Source organism: Physeter macrocephalus, unplaced genomic scaffold (assembly GCF_002837175.3).
Source record: "Physeter macrocephalus isolate SW-GA unplaced genomic scaffold, ASM283717v5 random_97, whole genome shotgun sequence".
NCBI lineage: Eukaryota > Metazoa > Chordata > Mammalia > Artiodactyla > Physeteridae > Physeter > Physeter macrocephalus.
The window spans coordinates 28,636-43,621 of NW_021145377.1; the positions used below are offsets into that span (position 1 = coordinate 28,636).

Consider the following 14,986-nt stretch of genomic DNA (forward strand, 5'->3'; position numbering starts at 1 on the left):
GGCCTCTACTCCCTTGCCATCTGACCCCCTCTCTTCATATTACCTGGAAGGAACAGCTGCCACTTCCCCTCCCTCAGCCCCTAAGATCTGGCTTGTCTCAAAACTGTGGAGTGGGGCTATGGTGCTGAGTGAGATCAGGTCCTTGACCAGAGGCGCCGTGGCAAGTCTTGGCCCAAACTTCTGCAAAACTGTCTCTTCTGTCTCTAGGGGGCCTCATTCACATCATAGCCAATGTGGATCTATTACGAAACTTTCCCAGCCAACGGAAGGGAGTATTCTGTCTTGAGAAGCTGCACTTTTCACTAATTTGCACAAAGTTGCCTTACAGTCTGAATATGCGCTGTTCTGTACAGTAACTACTAGCTACATAGGGCTATTTCTATTAAAGTGAATTAGAATTAAATTAAAAGTAAAAATTCAGGGGAGTTCCCTGGCAGTCCAGTGGTTAGGACTCCACGCTTTCACTGCCGAGGTCGCGGGTTCAATCCCTGGTCGGGGAACTAAGATCCTGCAAGCCGCGTGGCACGGCCAAAAAATTAAAAAAAAATAAAAATTCAGATCCTCAAGTGCACTAGCCGTATTACAGGGGCTCAGTAGCCTCATGGGGCCATCGTATTGGACAGTGCAGATATAGACATTTCCATCATCGCAGACAGTTCTATTGGACTGTGCTGCTCAGAACCACTGGAAGAGGTTTTGTGGGATCTTGAGAGCAGGACCATGAGGGATGGGAAGAAGCGAAATGGGTGGGAAAAGAGGAAATTGCAGGCAGGAAGCCACACATATCTCCTCCCCTCTTTGCCCCACCCTCTTAGCTTCTCCAAGCCCTAATGGGATCCCCAGGGAGCGGTCTTTGAGAAAAGACAGTCAGAAAAGAGACTGGGGAAGCCCCAGGTTCTCCAGGGGGCCCAAGGCTGATTGGCAAGCTTCCCTCCAGGCTGGAGAGCCTCCTGGCTTGGAGGTCCCTGTGTGGCGCCTGGAAACATTCTGCCAATACCCCCCTCCAGGTCCTGGCTCTGCTGCGAGGTTCAGATATGCACTCTGATTGCCCTGGTCTTTCTTTGCCAAAAACAAAAACAGAAAAACGCACACACACACTCCTAAGATCCCAGCAGGTTCCATCTGACAGGGAAGTACTGCGTTCCGACTGTGATAGTAACCTGTGAGTGGTGTTGGTCTCGTGTGTGAGCTGACACTGGTACTTGAATAGGCATGCTGCAGCTTGGCACAGTCCCTGGAACACAGTGAGGTGGACCCCTGAGGCCTTTTAAGGGGCAAAGGAAGTCCTTCCTGGAAGGGGGCTGGCGACCTAGTTATTCTGAATTGTGGGGAGAGGTGGCAGGCTGTGGGGTACAGCTGTGGAATTAGAATCTCAGATCTGTGATAAACAGCACATCCCCGCCCCCTGTCCCCCTGCCGCAGCTGCTCAGCCGGTCAGGTCAGCCGGGGTAACCTTCTCCTGGGGTGAACATGATGTTGTGAGCAGGGAGAGAGGGTCCTAGGGGAGTAGGGAGGTGGAGACAGGAGCCACTGAGGGAGGCGAGTTGGGGGCAAGTTGGTGACTCACAGGGGCAGATGGGGCTGGGGGCTGGGATGCTGCACAGCCTGTTCCCAAGTACCACGTCCGAACGACATCATGTGGTGCACACATGCTTGCACGCGGTTGTGTGGGCCACGTGAAGGGTGTGGAAGAACAGACCTTGTTACCATTGGTTACACCAGATGGGAGTGATGGGAAAGGAAGGGCTGGAGCACGTGTAATGATGGGCTTTGCCTTTATTCCTTTGTGGTAGCTTATTTCATTTGTTACAACTGGTGTGACTTGAAAGGTCAAAATTTAAGTACAAAATTTAATCATTTACTAATCCCTTCTCTCCCTCCCCCTTTACAGCAAACTTTTGCTTCCAGCCACCAAAGCCAGAGGGAAAACCAAGCTGCTGCTATTGACAGTACAACCTGAAGGAGGTAAGGAACAGAAAGTAACTATGTTGGGATCTTCTGTGTACCAGGTGCTGCACAGGCGTCAAGCACACGTCACATGTTTGTTGCCTCATTAGACTCTCCCAGCCTACCGTAGGGGTTATCACTTCCTTTTCCAGATGAAAGATGTTGGCTTAGGGAGGTGGAGTAAATTAGTAGAATATGTGGTAAGGTTAGCATATCAGCTAAGGGCCCAGGAGAAAAGAGAATTCCCCTCAAAAGGGTTTAGCTAAAGAGAACTTAAAGGAGGGACCATTTACAGGTCTGCAGACACGGTATAAGAGAATCACCAGGGAACTAACAATAGTAGGGAGCCATTTCACTCCCTGGGCTGAGCGGATAAGGGGAAGGAATAGTGGTACCATGGGAGCTGTGGTGAGCAGGAGGAGGCCAAGAAGAAATACCCCAACCGCTCTCCTCTCCTGCCCTTCAGGCCCTGCCTGCGCCTCTCATTGGCTGACCCAACAGGAAGCCAGAGGGCACGAAAGCCAGAGTGATGCAGTCTGTAGGGGGTGGAGAGGGAGAATGAATGGAAGAGGCAGAAAGGGAGATCAACTAGCACAGTCAGTGGTGGAGCAGGATTTGAACTCAGGACTCACTGACTCTAAACCCTGGAGCCCTTCTGCTGCCCTACATAGCCACGCACGCTACTGTGCCCACACACCCGGCTGGGTCCCAAACACCACTCCATACATGGGGACATCCTGTCAAGTAAGGACTCAAGCCTGGGCCTGAGATAGTCCTTCTTTCTCAAGCCGGAATGTTCCTGTTCTAAAGAAAGCACTGGATTTTGGTGGGGATGGTGGCATCTGGTTCCACTAGCCCAGCAGAGGAATGTGAGCCCTTTATTCCAAGCCTGACATTTGAGTGCACCTGCGGTCATGTGCTCACGCCTCTCCCTCTGCCAGGATCCACATTTCCCTTCCCTTGGCCTGGCCCGGGCGTTCTGGCCGTCGCTATTCCTGATTCATTCATCCCTATATCCGTGTATCTGGCTCAATACCTGGCACCAAAGAGGCTCACACTGATCAGTCACGGTGGAAACTCAACTCCTCTCCAAATAACACCCTTTCCTCAGGGCTCTGGGATTTTATTTCACAGAGCGAGTTTTCCAGACGCTCTGTACCTTCTGTTGCAGATAAAGAATGTAAATATTGCCTTTTCAGGTTGGGCCTCAGCAGGAGATGATGATGATGTCAATAAAAATAATAATATATTTCGGGTGTTTAACATGTGCCAGGCACTGTAAAAAGATTTTTATATTCATTGTCTCATTCGTCAGACACCGCTTATGCAAATTCTCTCAGCTGCACCTTATTCCAGCTCTCCACGGGCCGCAAGCGGCTCTGCACAGGTGCATCCCAGTGGCGTCTTGCCTCAGGCCCTGGCTATAAATCTCTCCTGTTTGGCTTTGGAATTTCCCTGTTGCACCCTTGGTAGCCCACTTGAGCACTCATTCACACCTAACTGGGAGCAGCTAATGCCCTCCGTACTACCCCAGACCAGTGGGGCACTGATGTCAGTGGATGAGTGCTTCCACTTTCTGGCTGAGCTGCTTTCATACAGATGGTCCTGCGGGACTGGACACACAGATGGCCACAGCAGTGACCAGCTACTCCAGAAGGCAGTCTTGTATCTGCTTTTCATCCTTCCCTGTTTTGCTCTCTCCACCCCTCATTTCTGCTCCCTGGGATCGTATTCCAAAATAAACTTGCATGTAAGCCTTTGTCTTCAGGCTCTGCTTTCAGGGAACCCAGGCTAAGACAATCCTTATAACAATCAGGACGGAGGTACAATTATTATCCCCACTTCACAGGGGAGGAACCTGAGGCTTAGAAAAGTTTAATAACGTGCCAAAATCATACAGGGGGTAAGGGCAGAGCCACTGAAACGTTTAGGAAGGAAGGAGAGGGTGTGAAATGCTCCTCTCAGGAGAGGGAGATTGGATTTACCAGGGAATTGTCATAGAATTTCTGGCAGTCTTGTGTGTCTGTTGAGGTTTGTGGCCATGAATTTGAAGCAAATCCAGTCACCCAAGGGCTGGGATGTTCTCCAGCGATACTCAGGTGCTCCGACGGAGGCACTGTGGGAGGGCAAGGGTGAGGGGTTGGGCAGAGCAGTAAGCAGCTGGGAGCCAGGGTGACCAGGGGTGTCGGGGGGCTGGGGCTCCTGGTGATGATAAGGAGTGTGGGCCCTGGGACCCCAAGGACCTGGCATTGAATCCAGGCTCTGTGGTTTACTCCCAGCATGACTCTGAGCAGCTCACCTGACTTCTCAGATTCCTCATCTGTAAAATGGGAATAAAGGCATCCTCACCCGCATGGTTGGGGGGGCAGTTAGAGATCAAGTAAGAGAAGTAATAAGAGCTAATGCCTACGTGCCCAGCCCTGTGCTGAGTGCTCTTTCCAGCCGTTAATTTACTAACCCTCACAAACACTCCGTGAAGTGGGCGCTGTTAGAGCCACAGGTCACAGAGAAGAAAAATTAGCCACTGTAAGTTAAATGACTTGCCTGAGGCCACACAGCAGAAAACATCAGACTCAGGATTTGACCTGGTAGCCCTCACCAGAGTCTGCTCTTAGCCTCTCCTCCACCCAGCCTCCCAGGAGACCTGCCTTCTAACAGGCACCATTTTCCTTAACCCTGGTGGGAACAGAGCTGCCACTTCCTAGTGCTTTTTCCAGCAGCCGGCTGGCCCTGGCTTTCCTCTGCTTCTGTGAGCCTAGCTCCAGGCCACCTGAGGCCAGGTCTCAGCATTGGCTCACATTCTCCCCGTCCCCTGACACCAACCGCTCAGGGCCTATTAGGGGCCCACGCTTCTCAGGAGAGACACTGTTTTCCCTTAAGGTGCTTGGAGGGTGGGCTCGAGGGACCTTTAGCCCTGACGTGGGCTGGGGGGCGGGAGCAGGGAGCAGGGTGGCTCTGATTTGCTGGCCTTTATGGGGAGGGAGACTGCTCTGGCGGGCTTCACGGCTCCACCCTCCATGTCCCTTAGCCTGTGAGCTTGGGGCCCATCCCCACCTCCCTTGCTTCCAGCTGCACTGCGGAGTTTCCCAGCCTTGTGGGCCCACGTGACCAGCTTCTCTCACTTCCTCCCTTTGGCCCCCTCTGCCTGCTGAGCCCAAGGCCCAGCCCTGCCCCCGGCCGGGACTCACCCCCCTACACACACACACAGGCCAAGCCTGAGCCCAAGAGCTGGAAAATGGGCTGGAGAAGAAAGGCCTTGGCATTTGGGGCCAAGCCTGGGGCTGCCGGGGTGGATAGGGATGGTAAGTAGAGTCCAGGAAAGAAATGTAGAGGCGGAGAGAGGAGGCTGGGGGCCCTGGGCTTCGGAGGCCCGGAGCAGCACCTCTTGTTTTTATTTATTTACTGAGCACTTAGTCTGTGCCGACCACTACCCTACCCTAAATTCTTTATCTATCTAGTCTCTCTGAATCCTCATTGTAAGTTTATAAAGTAGATATTATGATCCCCAGTTTACAAAGAGGGAAACTGAGGCAACTAGAAGTTAGAGGCCCAAGGGCAAGTGGAATTGGCCGAGCAGGGATTTGAACCCAGCTCAGTTTGCTTCTCCTGTAAACAGGTGAGGAAGGGAACCCCAGGGTGATGAAGTAACCCAAGGGGCTGGGAGACCAGCTGTCCCAGAGCCCAAGAGTGATGAGTTTGTGGGGTTTTTAGAGCCTGCTCCTGGATCACATGCAGGAGAAGTCGCCCCCAACCCCTCCCAGCTTCCTGCTCTCCCGGGGGCTCCCCTGCACCTCTGAGCCAGGTCTGGGGTCAGGATGGGGCTGGGCCCCGGCGTCAGGTCGAGGTGCCCATCAGGAAGGCAGGCGCCACGGGGCGGGGTGACAGACACCAGAAGCCCTCCCTGAACAAAGGCTGGGTGGGAGGCGGCCTGGTGTTTCCACACCCCGCCTCTCCCAGCGCCTGCTGAGCCACGACCGACCGCCCGTAGTCAGCAAGGCGGGGCGAGCATGGCCAGGGCCGCGGCCGCTCTGCTGCCCCTCGTCCTGCAGCTCACGGGCCTGGCACTGGCCCCGGGGACCAGCAGAGGTAGGTCGGGGTGCCGAGGGCTTGGGGGCAGCCAGGCAGGACCTCACCTCTTGCTCAGCCCAGTCTGAGGGAACGGCTGGGGCCAGGGGCCGCCTCCCTGGGCCCTGCCTCGGGGTGCGTGCGCCTCCCAGGCCAGCCTGAGTCCTCCCCGTCGGTGGAGGAGCCAGCATGGTCGGGGCAGCACGGAGACTGTGGCATGGGGTCCCCAAGCAGGACGGGGCTTCCTGCTGTGGCCTCGGGAGGAATTCCTGCAGGCAGCGGTGGGGGAGAGTCCACCCTGGAATCTGGGAGTCTGAAGTTAATTATTTGTCTTGAGAAAGGGGAAAAAAAGAAGGCCCGCCATGGGAGCTGACTTTGAGTCTCTGTGTCTGGCTTTCATCCAGAAGGACAGGCAGGAACAGAGAGGTCAGGCCCGGGACTGTGCAGGGGGGGAAGGGAGGGGAGCCGAGGACAGGTCCACGGGGAGCAGTCAGGCTTTGTGCAACAATCAGGAGCTCTTTCTGCAGGTCTCTCCAGGCAAAGGACCGGCCCGATCTTCCCGGAGGGTCCCAGAGGACCCTCAGCTTCTCCACAACCCCTTTCTTGTGCCTGCTTAAGCAGGCCTGGAGGGAGTGGCCTGAAAGGAGGAATCATGGGGGGGTGGGGTCGAGCTGGGGTGGAGGGTTTAAGATACTGGGACCCCATCCTTGTCCGCCCTTCATGGGGGTGGGAAGGAAGCGAGGTACAGGGGCCATACCAAGACAGAGAGCCATTCCAAGTGACGACACCCTGCCCCAAGGTAGGGGTGTGGGCGGGGTGCAGGGGAGTAGCAGGGTGGGCTGAAAAGATGAATGGCACTTGGGAAAGCTCACATTTGGACTTGCTGCTGGGAACCTTCACATGTGTGATTTAGAAAGGCTGTGAAAGGAGAAGAGGAGCACGTGGAGGCCGGGAGTCTACAGCCCCCTGAGTGGCGACAGAGGGGAGAGGAGAGGAGCTGGGGGGGATGGGTTGGGGGGTGACTGGCTGAGACCAGAGACTGATGGACTTTGGGAGGGGTACAAAAGAGAGAGGCTGAGCCCCAGATTTCTGGGTAGGTGGGGATGGCATTAACCAAGCCGAGGAACTCAGGACAAAGCAGGTTTGGTCAAAAGAAGACAATTTAGGTCTTGGACGAGAATCTTCAATCCCCTTTGGTGGAGGCAGTGGCGGGCGGGGGAGTGAGCAATATTGTTGCCCTGCCTCACGGGGCTCGTGTCCACGAGCAGGCCCAGCCTCACTAATGAGAGGCCTCGGTGGAAAGACCCTTTCCTCTCCCCCCACCTCTTCGTGTGCTCACCCACTTCCTGCTCCAGACCCTCTGCTGCCCCGCCCACCTCTGCTGGAAGGAGGGATGGTGTTTGTGGGAAGGACACCTGGAGTCAGACGATGACCCCACCGCCTTTGTTTTCCCGAAGGCAGGAGGGGGATCAGAGTCAGGTGAAAGTGGCCGTCCCGACCCCAGGCCTGAACTCAGAGGTGTCCCCTCCTAGGACCCAGCGTCCTCTAGAAGCCGGGACAGCCTGTCTTCATTCTCATGGTGCCTTGAAATCTAGTTGGGGGCCCTACCAGCACCCTCCCCAAACCCTTCAAGAAATGCAGCCAAGTCCCGCTTTCTGGAGCCCACTCTGCCCTGGGTGGAGTTCCCAGGCCCCTCTGCCACAGGCCTGGAAGACAGTGGCAAGGCTTGGGAGTGGCAGCAGCGGGGAGAGTTGCCCCTCCCTGTGCACGGAAGGAGGGTGGGGTTTGCCCACAGACCCCAGGTACCTGAAAGCAGCCCCGCCTTTCACTCCTCTGTCTCCCGCTCCTGCACTTCAGCCTGTGCTGGCTTGTGGGCCCTACCAGCGTGACATATCAGCTCCCCAGGCTGCCCCTGGCCAAGTCCGTGGCCTGAGTGAGGCTGGATGACCCTGGCACGGCCCCCGTGGCTCGGGACCCCTGCAGAGTCAGGGCAGGCTACAGAGAGGCCCTGATCTAGATCCTCCCCCCATGCTCTCAGTGAGGTGGGGTGCCTGGGGCTTATACCTGCCTGAGGCTCTTACTACTTGGGAAAGCTGGTCTAGGTCACTTCCGTGCACCCAGGGCTCTCTCCTCCTCCTCCCATGCTTTCACTCCAGGCCCTCACAGACCACCTCTCCTTCCCTGGATGGTGGGTGGCAGGTGGACATGGGTGGGCACAGGATAGACATCATTGGGAAGACAAACCCAGGAAGCCTTGCTGGCCCCTCACCGATAGGCCCTCCCTGGATTCTTGTGCTTTCAGGTGGGGCTGGCCCCAGGGAGCCTCTGGGGCTTGCTGACATCCACGACTACCAGCTGCAGGCGCCGGCCCACTCCTCATCCCCTGCTGGGGCCCCCCAGGAGCGGTGGCGCCCCCTGGAGGAGCGACTGGGAAGGCTGGAGGCTGAGGTCACGGAGCTCAGAGAACAGGTACCACTGGAGGCAGTGGGTGTGCGTGGGGCAGGACAGGCCTCATGTAGTGGGAGGGAAGGAGAGAAGGGGGGCCTGTGGGACCCTGACATAGAGTTTTGTTTTAAATGCACATAGAAAGATTATTATCTGAACGGTTCTTTTTCTTTTTTTAATAAATTTATTTTATTTTTTTATGTATTCATTTTTGGCTGCGTTGGGTCTTTGTTGCTGCGTGTGGGCTTTTCTCTAGTTGCAGCGAGTGGGAGCTACTCTTCGTTGCGGCACGAGGGCTTCTCATTGCGGTGGCTTCTCTTGTTGCGGAGCACGGGCTCTAGGCGCGCGGGCTTCAGTAGTTGTGGCGCACGGGCTCAGTAGTTGTGGCTCACGGGCTCTAGAGCGCAGGCTCAGTAGTTGTGGCGCACAGGCTTAGTTGCTCCGCGGCATGTGGGATCTTCCCGGACCAGGGCTCGAACCCGTGTCCCCTGCATTGGCAGGCGGATTCTTAACCACTGTGCCACCAGGGAAGCCCTGAACAGTTCTTAACATCCGTTCTTTCATACCAGGGAAGAACCTCCGGGTATTTGTTTTGTCAGATTTTCATATTCTTTCATGTATTTGGCAAACATTACGGAGCATCATCAGGAAAGATTTTGGATAGATAAAGGTCTTTAACTGTTGGGTCACAGGGACTGAGTCCCCTTTTGTCTAAAGGAGAGGACTGGGGGCCTGTGTTCCCCTGGGAGCCTATCCAGAGCCCAGGCTATGAGAACTGGGACTGTTTGAGCTGGATGCTGCCTGGAGGGGGACCCACCTTGCTCTGGAACTGTCACGTTTCCTTCTCATCCTGACTTGGCTTTCACACCCCACAAATCTGTGGGAGTTGGTGGGGGAAGCTGAGCCAGTGCCTCTTACCCCCACCTCTCTCCCCAGAACAAAGACCTGCAGGGGAGGGTGAGGCGGCTGGAGTCCTCTGAGTGCCACCCGGCTTCGCCCCAGTGCTGGGGACTGGGTCGGGCCTGGCCCGAGGGGGCTCGCTGGGAGCCTGATGCCTGCACAGCCTGTGTCTGCCAGGACGGGGCTGCACACTGTGTCCCCCAGCCTGGGCTGCCCCATTGCCATGGTGAGTGCCATCCGCCTGCCCACTGGCACCACCTCAGGGCCCGGAAATGGCCCTGAGTGCCCGAGCGACAGCACCATCTCCTCCTCAGGCTGCAGCCACAATGGTCAGGCCTATGGCAATGGGGAGACCTTCGCCACAGATGCCTGTACCACCTGCCGCTGCCTGGTGAGCTCCTGTGACCCACCCTGGATATCCCATACCTGTCCCCCTCACCTGTCTGCCTCACCTCAGCTACCTGTCGCTGCAGCCTGGTGCGCTGAATGTTTAGAAGTGGGGTCTCCCTGCCCATCCCCCCAAGCCTCGCCACTGGCCGCCTTCAGCTGATTCCGAAGAGTTCTGCTTTCTGGAGCTCAACCCCCACGCACACAGTGGGGTTCTTGTCTTCCTATACCTGCCCCCTCGCCTGTGGACCCTCAGTGTCCCCAGTCATCCATCTGTCCCTGGCATCTACCTGCCTCTGCTCCCTCACTTGGCTCCACACCCACCTATTTCTTTCCTCACCCTTCCACTGAGGAAGCCCTTGGTTCCCTTCCTAGGATCTCTCCACGCTGGGGAATTTGCTGGCACCTGGAAGAGATGGTTTCCGAGGGTCAAGAGTGGCAGGAGATGATGGGGGAGGGGGAAGGATGTCTCTTTTCTGCCCTTGGGCCAAGGGCAGCCCATGTAGTCTGAGCCAACTCAGCCTCTTGTGCCTCTGGTGGGTCCCAGCCTGGGGAGAGGTTTCGGTTCTAGAGGCCCTATCCTCCAGGGTTCTGATGCCTGCTTTCCACAGGAAGGAGCCATAACCTGCACCCAGAAGCCATGCCCAAGAGGACCCTGCCCGGAGCCGGGAGCGTGCTGCCCGCACTGCGAGCCCGGTCAGCCTTTTGCCAGCCTCAGACCCACCTCCTGCACTCGTTCTGGGGCCCCAGAGCCTGGCCTGCCACCTGCCACGTGTCCAGAGGGCGTCTGCCCACTCGCTCTGGCAGTGGCTAGAGGTTTTCAGAAGCGAAGCCCAAGTCAGCAAATGCTGCCTCTGACCTAGGACTGAGCCAAAGGCTCTACATCATTGGTCCCCAACCTTTTTGACACCAGGGACCAGTTTCATGGAAGACAATTTTTCCATGGACCGGGGTGGTGGGGTGGGGGATGGTTTCAGGATGATTCAAGCGCATTACATTTATTGTACATTCTATTTCTATTATTATTACATTGTAATATATAATGAAATAGTTATACAACTCACCGTAATGCAGAATCAGTGGGAGCCCTGAGCTTGTTTTCCTGCAACTAGATGGTCCCATCTGGGGGCGATGGGAGACAGTGACACCAAAAGTGTGTTGCTTATGTCCAGTCTATTCCATAAGATGCAGCTTAATTATCACTTGCCACCACTGAAAGGGTTTTGATATGAGTCTGCAAGCAATTGATTTATTATGGTCTCTGTACAGTCAAACCTCTCTGCTAGTGATAACCTGTATTTGCAGCCGCTCCCCAGCGCTAGCAAACCGCCTCAGCTCCACCTCAGATCGTCAGGCGTTAGACTCTCATAAGCAGCACGCAACCTAGATCCCTCGCATGCGCAGTTCACAGTAGGGTTCGCGCTCCTGTGAGAATCTAACACCACCGCTGATCTGACAGGAGGCGGAGCTCAGGAGGTAATGCGAGCCATGGGGAGTGGCTGTAAATACAGATGAAGCTTTGCTCACTCGCCTGCCGCTCACCTCCTGCTGTGCGGCCCGGTTCCTAATAGGCCACGAACCATTACCTGTCCGTGGCCCGGGGGTTGGGGACCCCTGCTCTACCTGATCTTTTGCCTTTCCTCAGGCAGCTTCTAATCTAGTGAGAAGATAAATGTATATAGCTAGTATAATACAAGATTTAAGAGCCAATGAACAGATTAAGAGGAGGTGGAGACAGGTCATACGTGGTCAGTCTCCAGAGGAGAGGGCAGGAAGGCAGGGGGAGCCCACCCAGACTAGGTGATCAGGGAGGGCTCTACATACAACAGGTCATCCGAGCTGGATCTTCAAGGGAAAGTGGGGTTTCACCAGAAGGAAAGGGTGTACTTGAAGGCCCTCTAGGCACACAGAGTGGGGAAAGGTGTGTTGCAGGAAATCAGACTGGGAAAGCCAGTGGGAACAAACTGCTGTAAGCCTTACAGTTTGGACTTTCTTCTGTGGACAGTGGGGAGCCGCTGAAGGCTGAAAGGCCAGAGTGTGGCATGTTCAAAGAGGCATTTTTGGAATGTTCGTGTGGTATGGGCTAGATGCAGAGAGACCAGTTAGGGGGCTATTACAGTAGTTGCCTAGGCATGGAGCCAGGGATGGCAGTGGGCTGCAGAAGGAGGGGTGTTTCCAAGAATGTAGTTGGATCCCATGGAATAGTGGACTCTGAGCTTGGGAAACTAGTGGTGCCAGTGACATGAAGACAGCTGGAAAGGAGTGGAGGCAGTGGCTGTTACTGGTTCATAGTCAGGAAGATAAGGTTGCCGGGTTTAGCAACTAAACATACAGGATACCTGGGACTTCCCCGGTGGTCCGGTGGTTAGGACTCCATGCTTTCACTGCTGAGGGCCCGGGTTCAATCCCCAGTCGGGGAACTAAGATCCTGCAGGCAGCACTGCCAAAAAAAAAAAAAAAAAAAAAAAAAAAATAGGATACCCTGTTAAATTTGAATTTTGTATAAATAGCATATTTTTAAATACAAGTATGTCCGTGCAATATTTGGGACATACTTATACTACAATATTATGTAGTATATGTATTATGTAGTATCTGAAATTCACATTTAACTGGGAATCCTATATTTTCTCTGGCAACCCTACCCCGGGAAGAATGGTAGCTGCTAGTTTGAAAGGTGGGACAGAGGCTTAGGGACTGGTGGGTTCTGAAAATGTAGCCTGAGAGGCTTGGCCAGAGATGAGGAGTAAAGTCTTGGGAGTTGTTGGATCTCCCAACAAAGAAAAGGGACACACACACACATCACTTGTAGGACACGTGGTGCCTCAAGGCCACTGGTAGCACATATAATGTCTTTGGTGAAATTTTTTAAAAGGCACACTTTCCTCAATGCTTCCATGTGTTGTAAAATAATGGGAATCTGGTGATTATTCGAGGCAGACACTATACTGCCATCTGCTGGAAAGTTGCAGTAAGTATACAAATCTCTGAGAATCACCTGAATGGTGCCCCTTTGATGTGGCGCCCTTGGCCGTGCTTTGGCCCCAGTTCTCTGGGTCTCTTACTTGGGGGCCTGGCCCTGGTTTTGCAGGCTGTACTGGAGGCCACAGGAGTGGGGAAACGTGGCAACTGGAGCCCTGTGTCATCTGCACCTGTCAGGTAAGGGAATCAGAGCCTTGTCCCATCCACCACCCACGTCCCCACCGCCCGGCTTAATCCCAGGCCTGGCAGCGCCAAGCCCAATCTGGGGTCCTGGCAGGGCTGCTGCTGCCACCCCGGCATTAAGGCCTGGAGCCTGCTAGGCCTGCTAGGCCAGCGGAGTAACTCGGCTTGGGCAGTAGAGGAGGAAGGGCTCAGTGTCTACCCTGCAGGCAGGGACGGTGCAGTGCCAGGGGCCCTCATGCTCAGAGCTCAACTGCCTGGAGAGCTACACCCCACCTGGGGAGTGCTGCCCCATCTGCCGGCCAGGTGACCTCCCCCGCACCCTGCCCCGCCGTCCCCTCGGCCCCAGAGGGTTCCGTACCTACTTGGGGTCATGCCTTCCCTTGGGTAATGTCCACCCACCCTGCTCTCTGCTGACCAGTCCGTCACGCTGGCAACCCTCCCCAGGCTGTGAGTATGAGGGGCAGCTTTATGAGGAGGGGGCCAACTTCCTGTCCAGCTCCAACCCTTGTCTCCAATGCTCCTGCCTGGTGAGTCCCACACACCTTTGCCCAGACCCTGATCTTCCTGGGACACCCCCGCCTACCCTGGGTCACACCTGCCACTCTTTCAGCCCCTCACATACTTTCCGAGGCCTGGTGCCAGAGAGATTCTCCCTCCTTCCCCGCTCTGTGGCCCAACCTGCTGCCTCTGGGAGCCAGACCCAGGGGCAGTACAGCTATGGGTGCATTACAGAGGAGCCTGGTTCGCTGTGTGCCCATGAAGTGCCCGCCCATCCCCTGCCCTGAACCAGTCCTGAGGCCCGGGCACTGCTGCCCGACCTGCCAAGGTGAGAGCCCTGCCCCTTCCCTGGTAGAGCTCCAGGGAGGGCTGTTATGCCACTTCTTCCACCCAAAGCCCACTCTGCTGGCCTCTGACCTGCGGGTTCCGTCAGTGAGGGGAGCCATGCCTGGCCATCCCTGTTCCGGAGCTGGAAGGCCTGGGCTCAGATTCTGCCCTTGTCAGTGGTTATGTACCTCTGAGGGAGTTACTCCGTGCTTCAGTTCCCCATGTGTAAGATGTGTGTAATGATATGTACGTCAATAAACGTTGACTATTACCTGCTTTGTGCACAGAGGACACGGGGTGGGCCCTCGAGGCAGACCACTAGAGGGTGACACTAAGTCCATGCCAGTACTCTCGCAAAGGCAGGATTAGATTACGCACAGATACTATGGAAACTCAGAGGAAGGAGACCTAATCCAGCCTGGGCACAGAAAGGAAAGCATCCTGGAGGTGGCGTGTCTGGAGCGAAACTCAAGTTTAAAGAGCGGTTAGCAAGGTGAAAGGCGGAACACGGTAGAGGGCGTTCCAGGGAGAGAGGGCAGCTTGGGACTGACACTCAGTGTGAGGTGGGTGTGTGTTAGTCGGGAAGGTGCAGGCAGGCAGGAATGGCCAAAGCTTACACTGAGACTTGGGGAGGGGCCAGAGACACGTGGGTGTGGCCATGCTGGCCCTGGAAGGCCCGGAAGGGCAGGCTAAGGAACTTGGGCCTTACCCTGCCCGGGGTGCTGGGCGGCGGAGGCGAGGGGTCCAGGCAGAGGCAGGATCTGGTCCGGCTGAGGCTCAGAGGAGAGCCCTCAGAGGGCATGTGAAGGAGGGGGCTCTGGCTGAAGCTCCCACCAGGCCTCCTCTCTGCCCATCGTCCCCCAGCCCAAGGCTGCACAGAAGGTGGTTCTCACTGGGAGCACGGCCAAGAGTGGACCACACCTGGGGACCCCTGCCGGATCTGCCAGTGCCTGGTGAGTCCCAGTGCTGCTCCTGGGCCGCCCCCACCCCTCCCCGACCCCAGGCCCACCAGATTCGTTCCTTCATTCCACTGAACACATCCCAAAAGGCACTGTGGGGCTTCCCTGGTGGCGCAGTGGTTGAGAGTCCGCCTGCCGATGCGGGGGACACGGGTTCGTGCCCCGGTCCGGGAAGATCCCACGTGCCGCGGAGCGGCTGGGCCCGTGAGCCATGGCCACTGAGCCTGCGCGTCCGAAGCCTGTGCTCCGCAACGGGAGAGGCCACAGCAGTGAGAGGCCCGCGTACCGCAAAA

The 14,986-nt window shown here is 56.0% G+C and overlaps 1 protein-coding gene across 1 annotated transcript in view; it reads left to right on the top strand.

The window, feature by feature from the left end:
- The first annotated feature begins 1,750 nt into the window (after positions 1 to 1,750).
- KCP (kielin cysteine rich BMP regulator) overlaps positions 1,751 to 14,986 on the top strand; it is a 29,900-nt gene continuing 16,664 nt past the window's right edge. Inside the window, exons 1-11 of the mRNA XM_055082359.1 lie at positions 1,751 to 1,789; positions 1,892 to 1,965; positions 8,315 to 8,481; positions 9,394 to 9,583; positions 9,672 to 9,748; positions 10,356 to 10,440; positions 12,836 to 12,903; positions 13,116 to 13,212; positions 13,354 to 13,436; positions 13,642 to 13,735; positions 14,599 to 14,687. Of these exons, the coding sequence (XP_054938334.1) occupies positions 1,761 to 1,789; positions 1,892 to 1,965; positions 8,315 to 8,481; positions 9,394 to 9,583; positions 9,672 to 9,748; positions 10,356 to 10,440; positions 12,836 to 12,903; positions 13,116 to 13,212; positions 13,354 to 13,436; positions 13,642 to 13,735; positions 14,599 to 14,687 (1,053 nt within the window). The 5' untranslated portion in view covers positions 1,751 to 1,760. The remainder of the gene's footprint in view (positions 1,790 to 1,891; positions 1,966 to 8,314; positions 8,482 to 9,393; positions 9,584 to 9,671; positions 9,749 to 10,355; positions 10,441 to 12,835; positions 12,904 to 13,115; positions 13,213 to 13,353; positions 13,437 to 13,641; positions 13,736 to 14,598; positions 14,688 to 14,986) is intronic.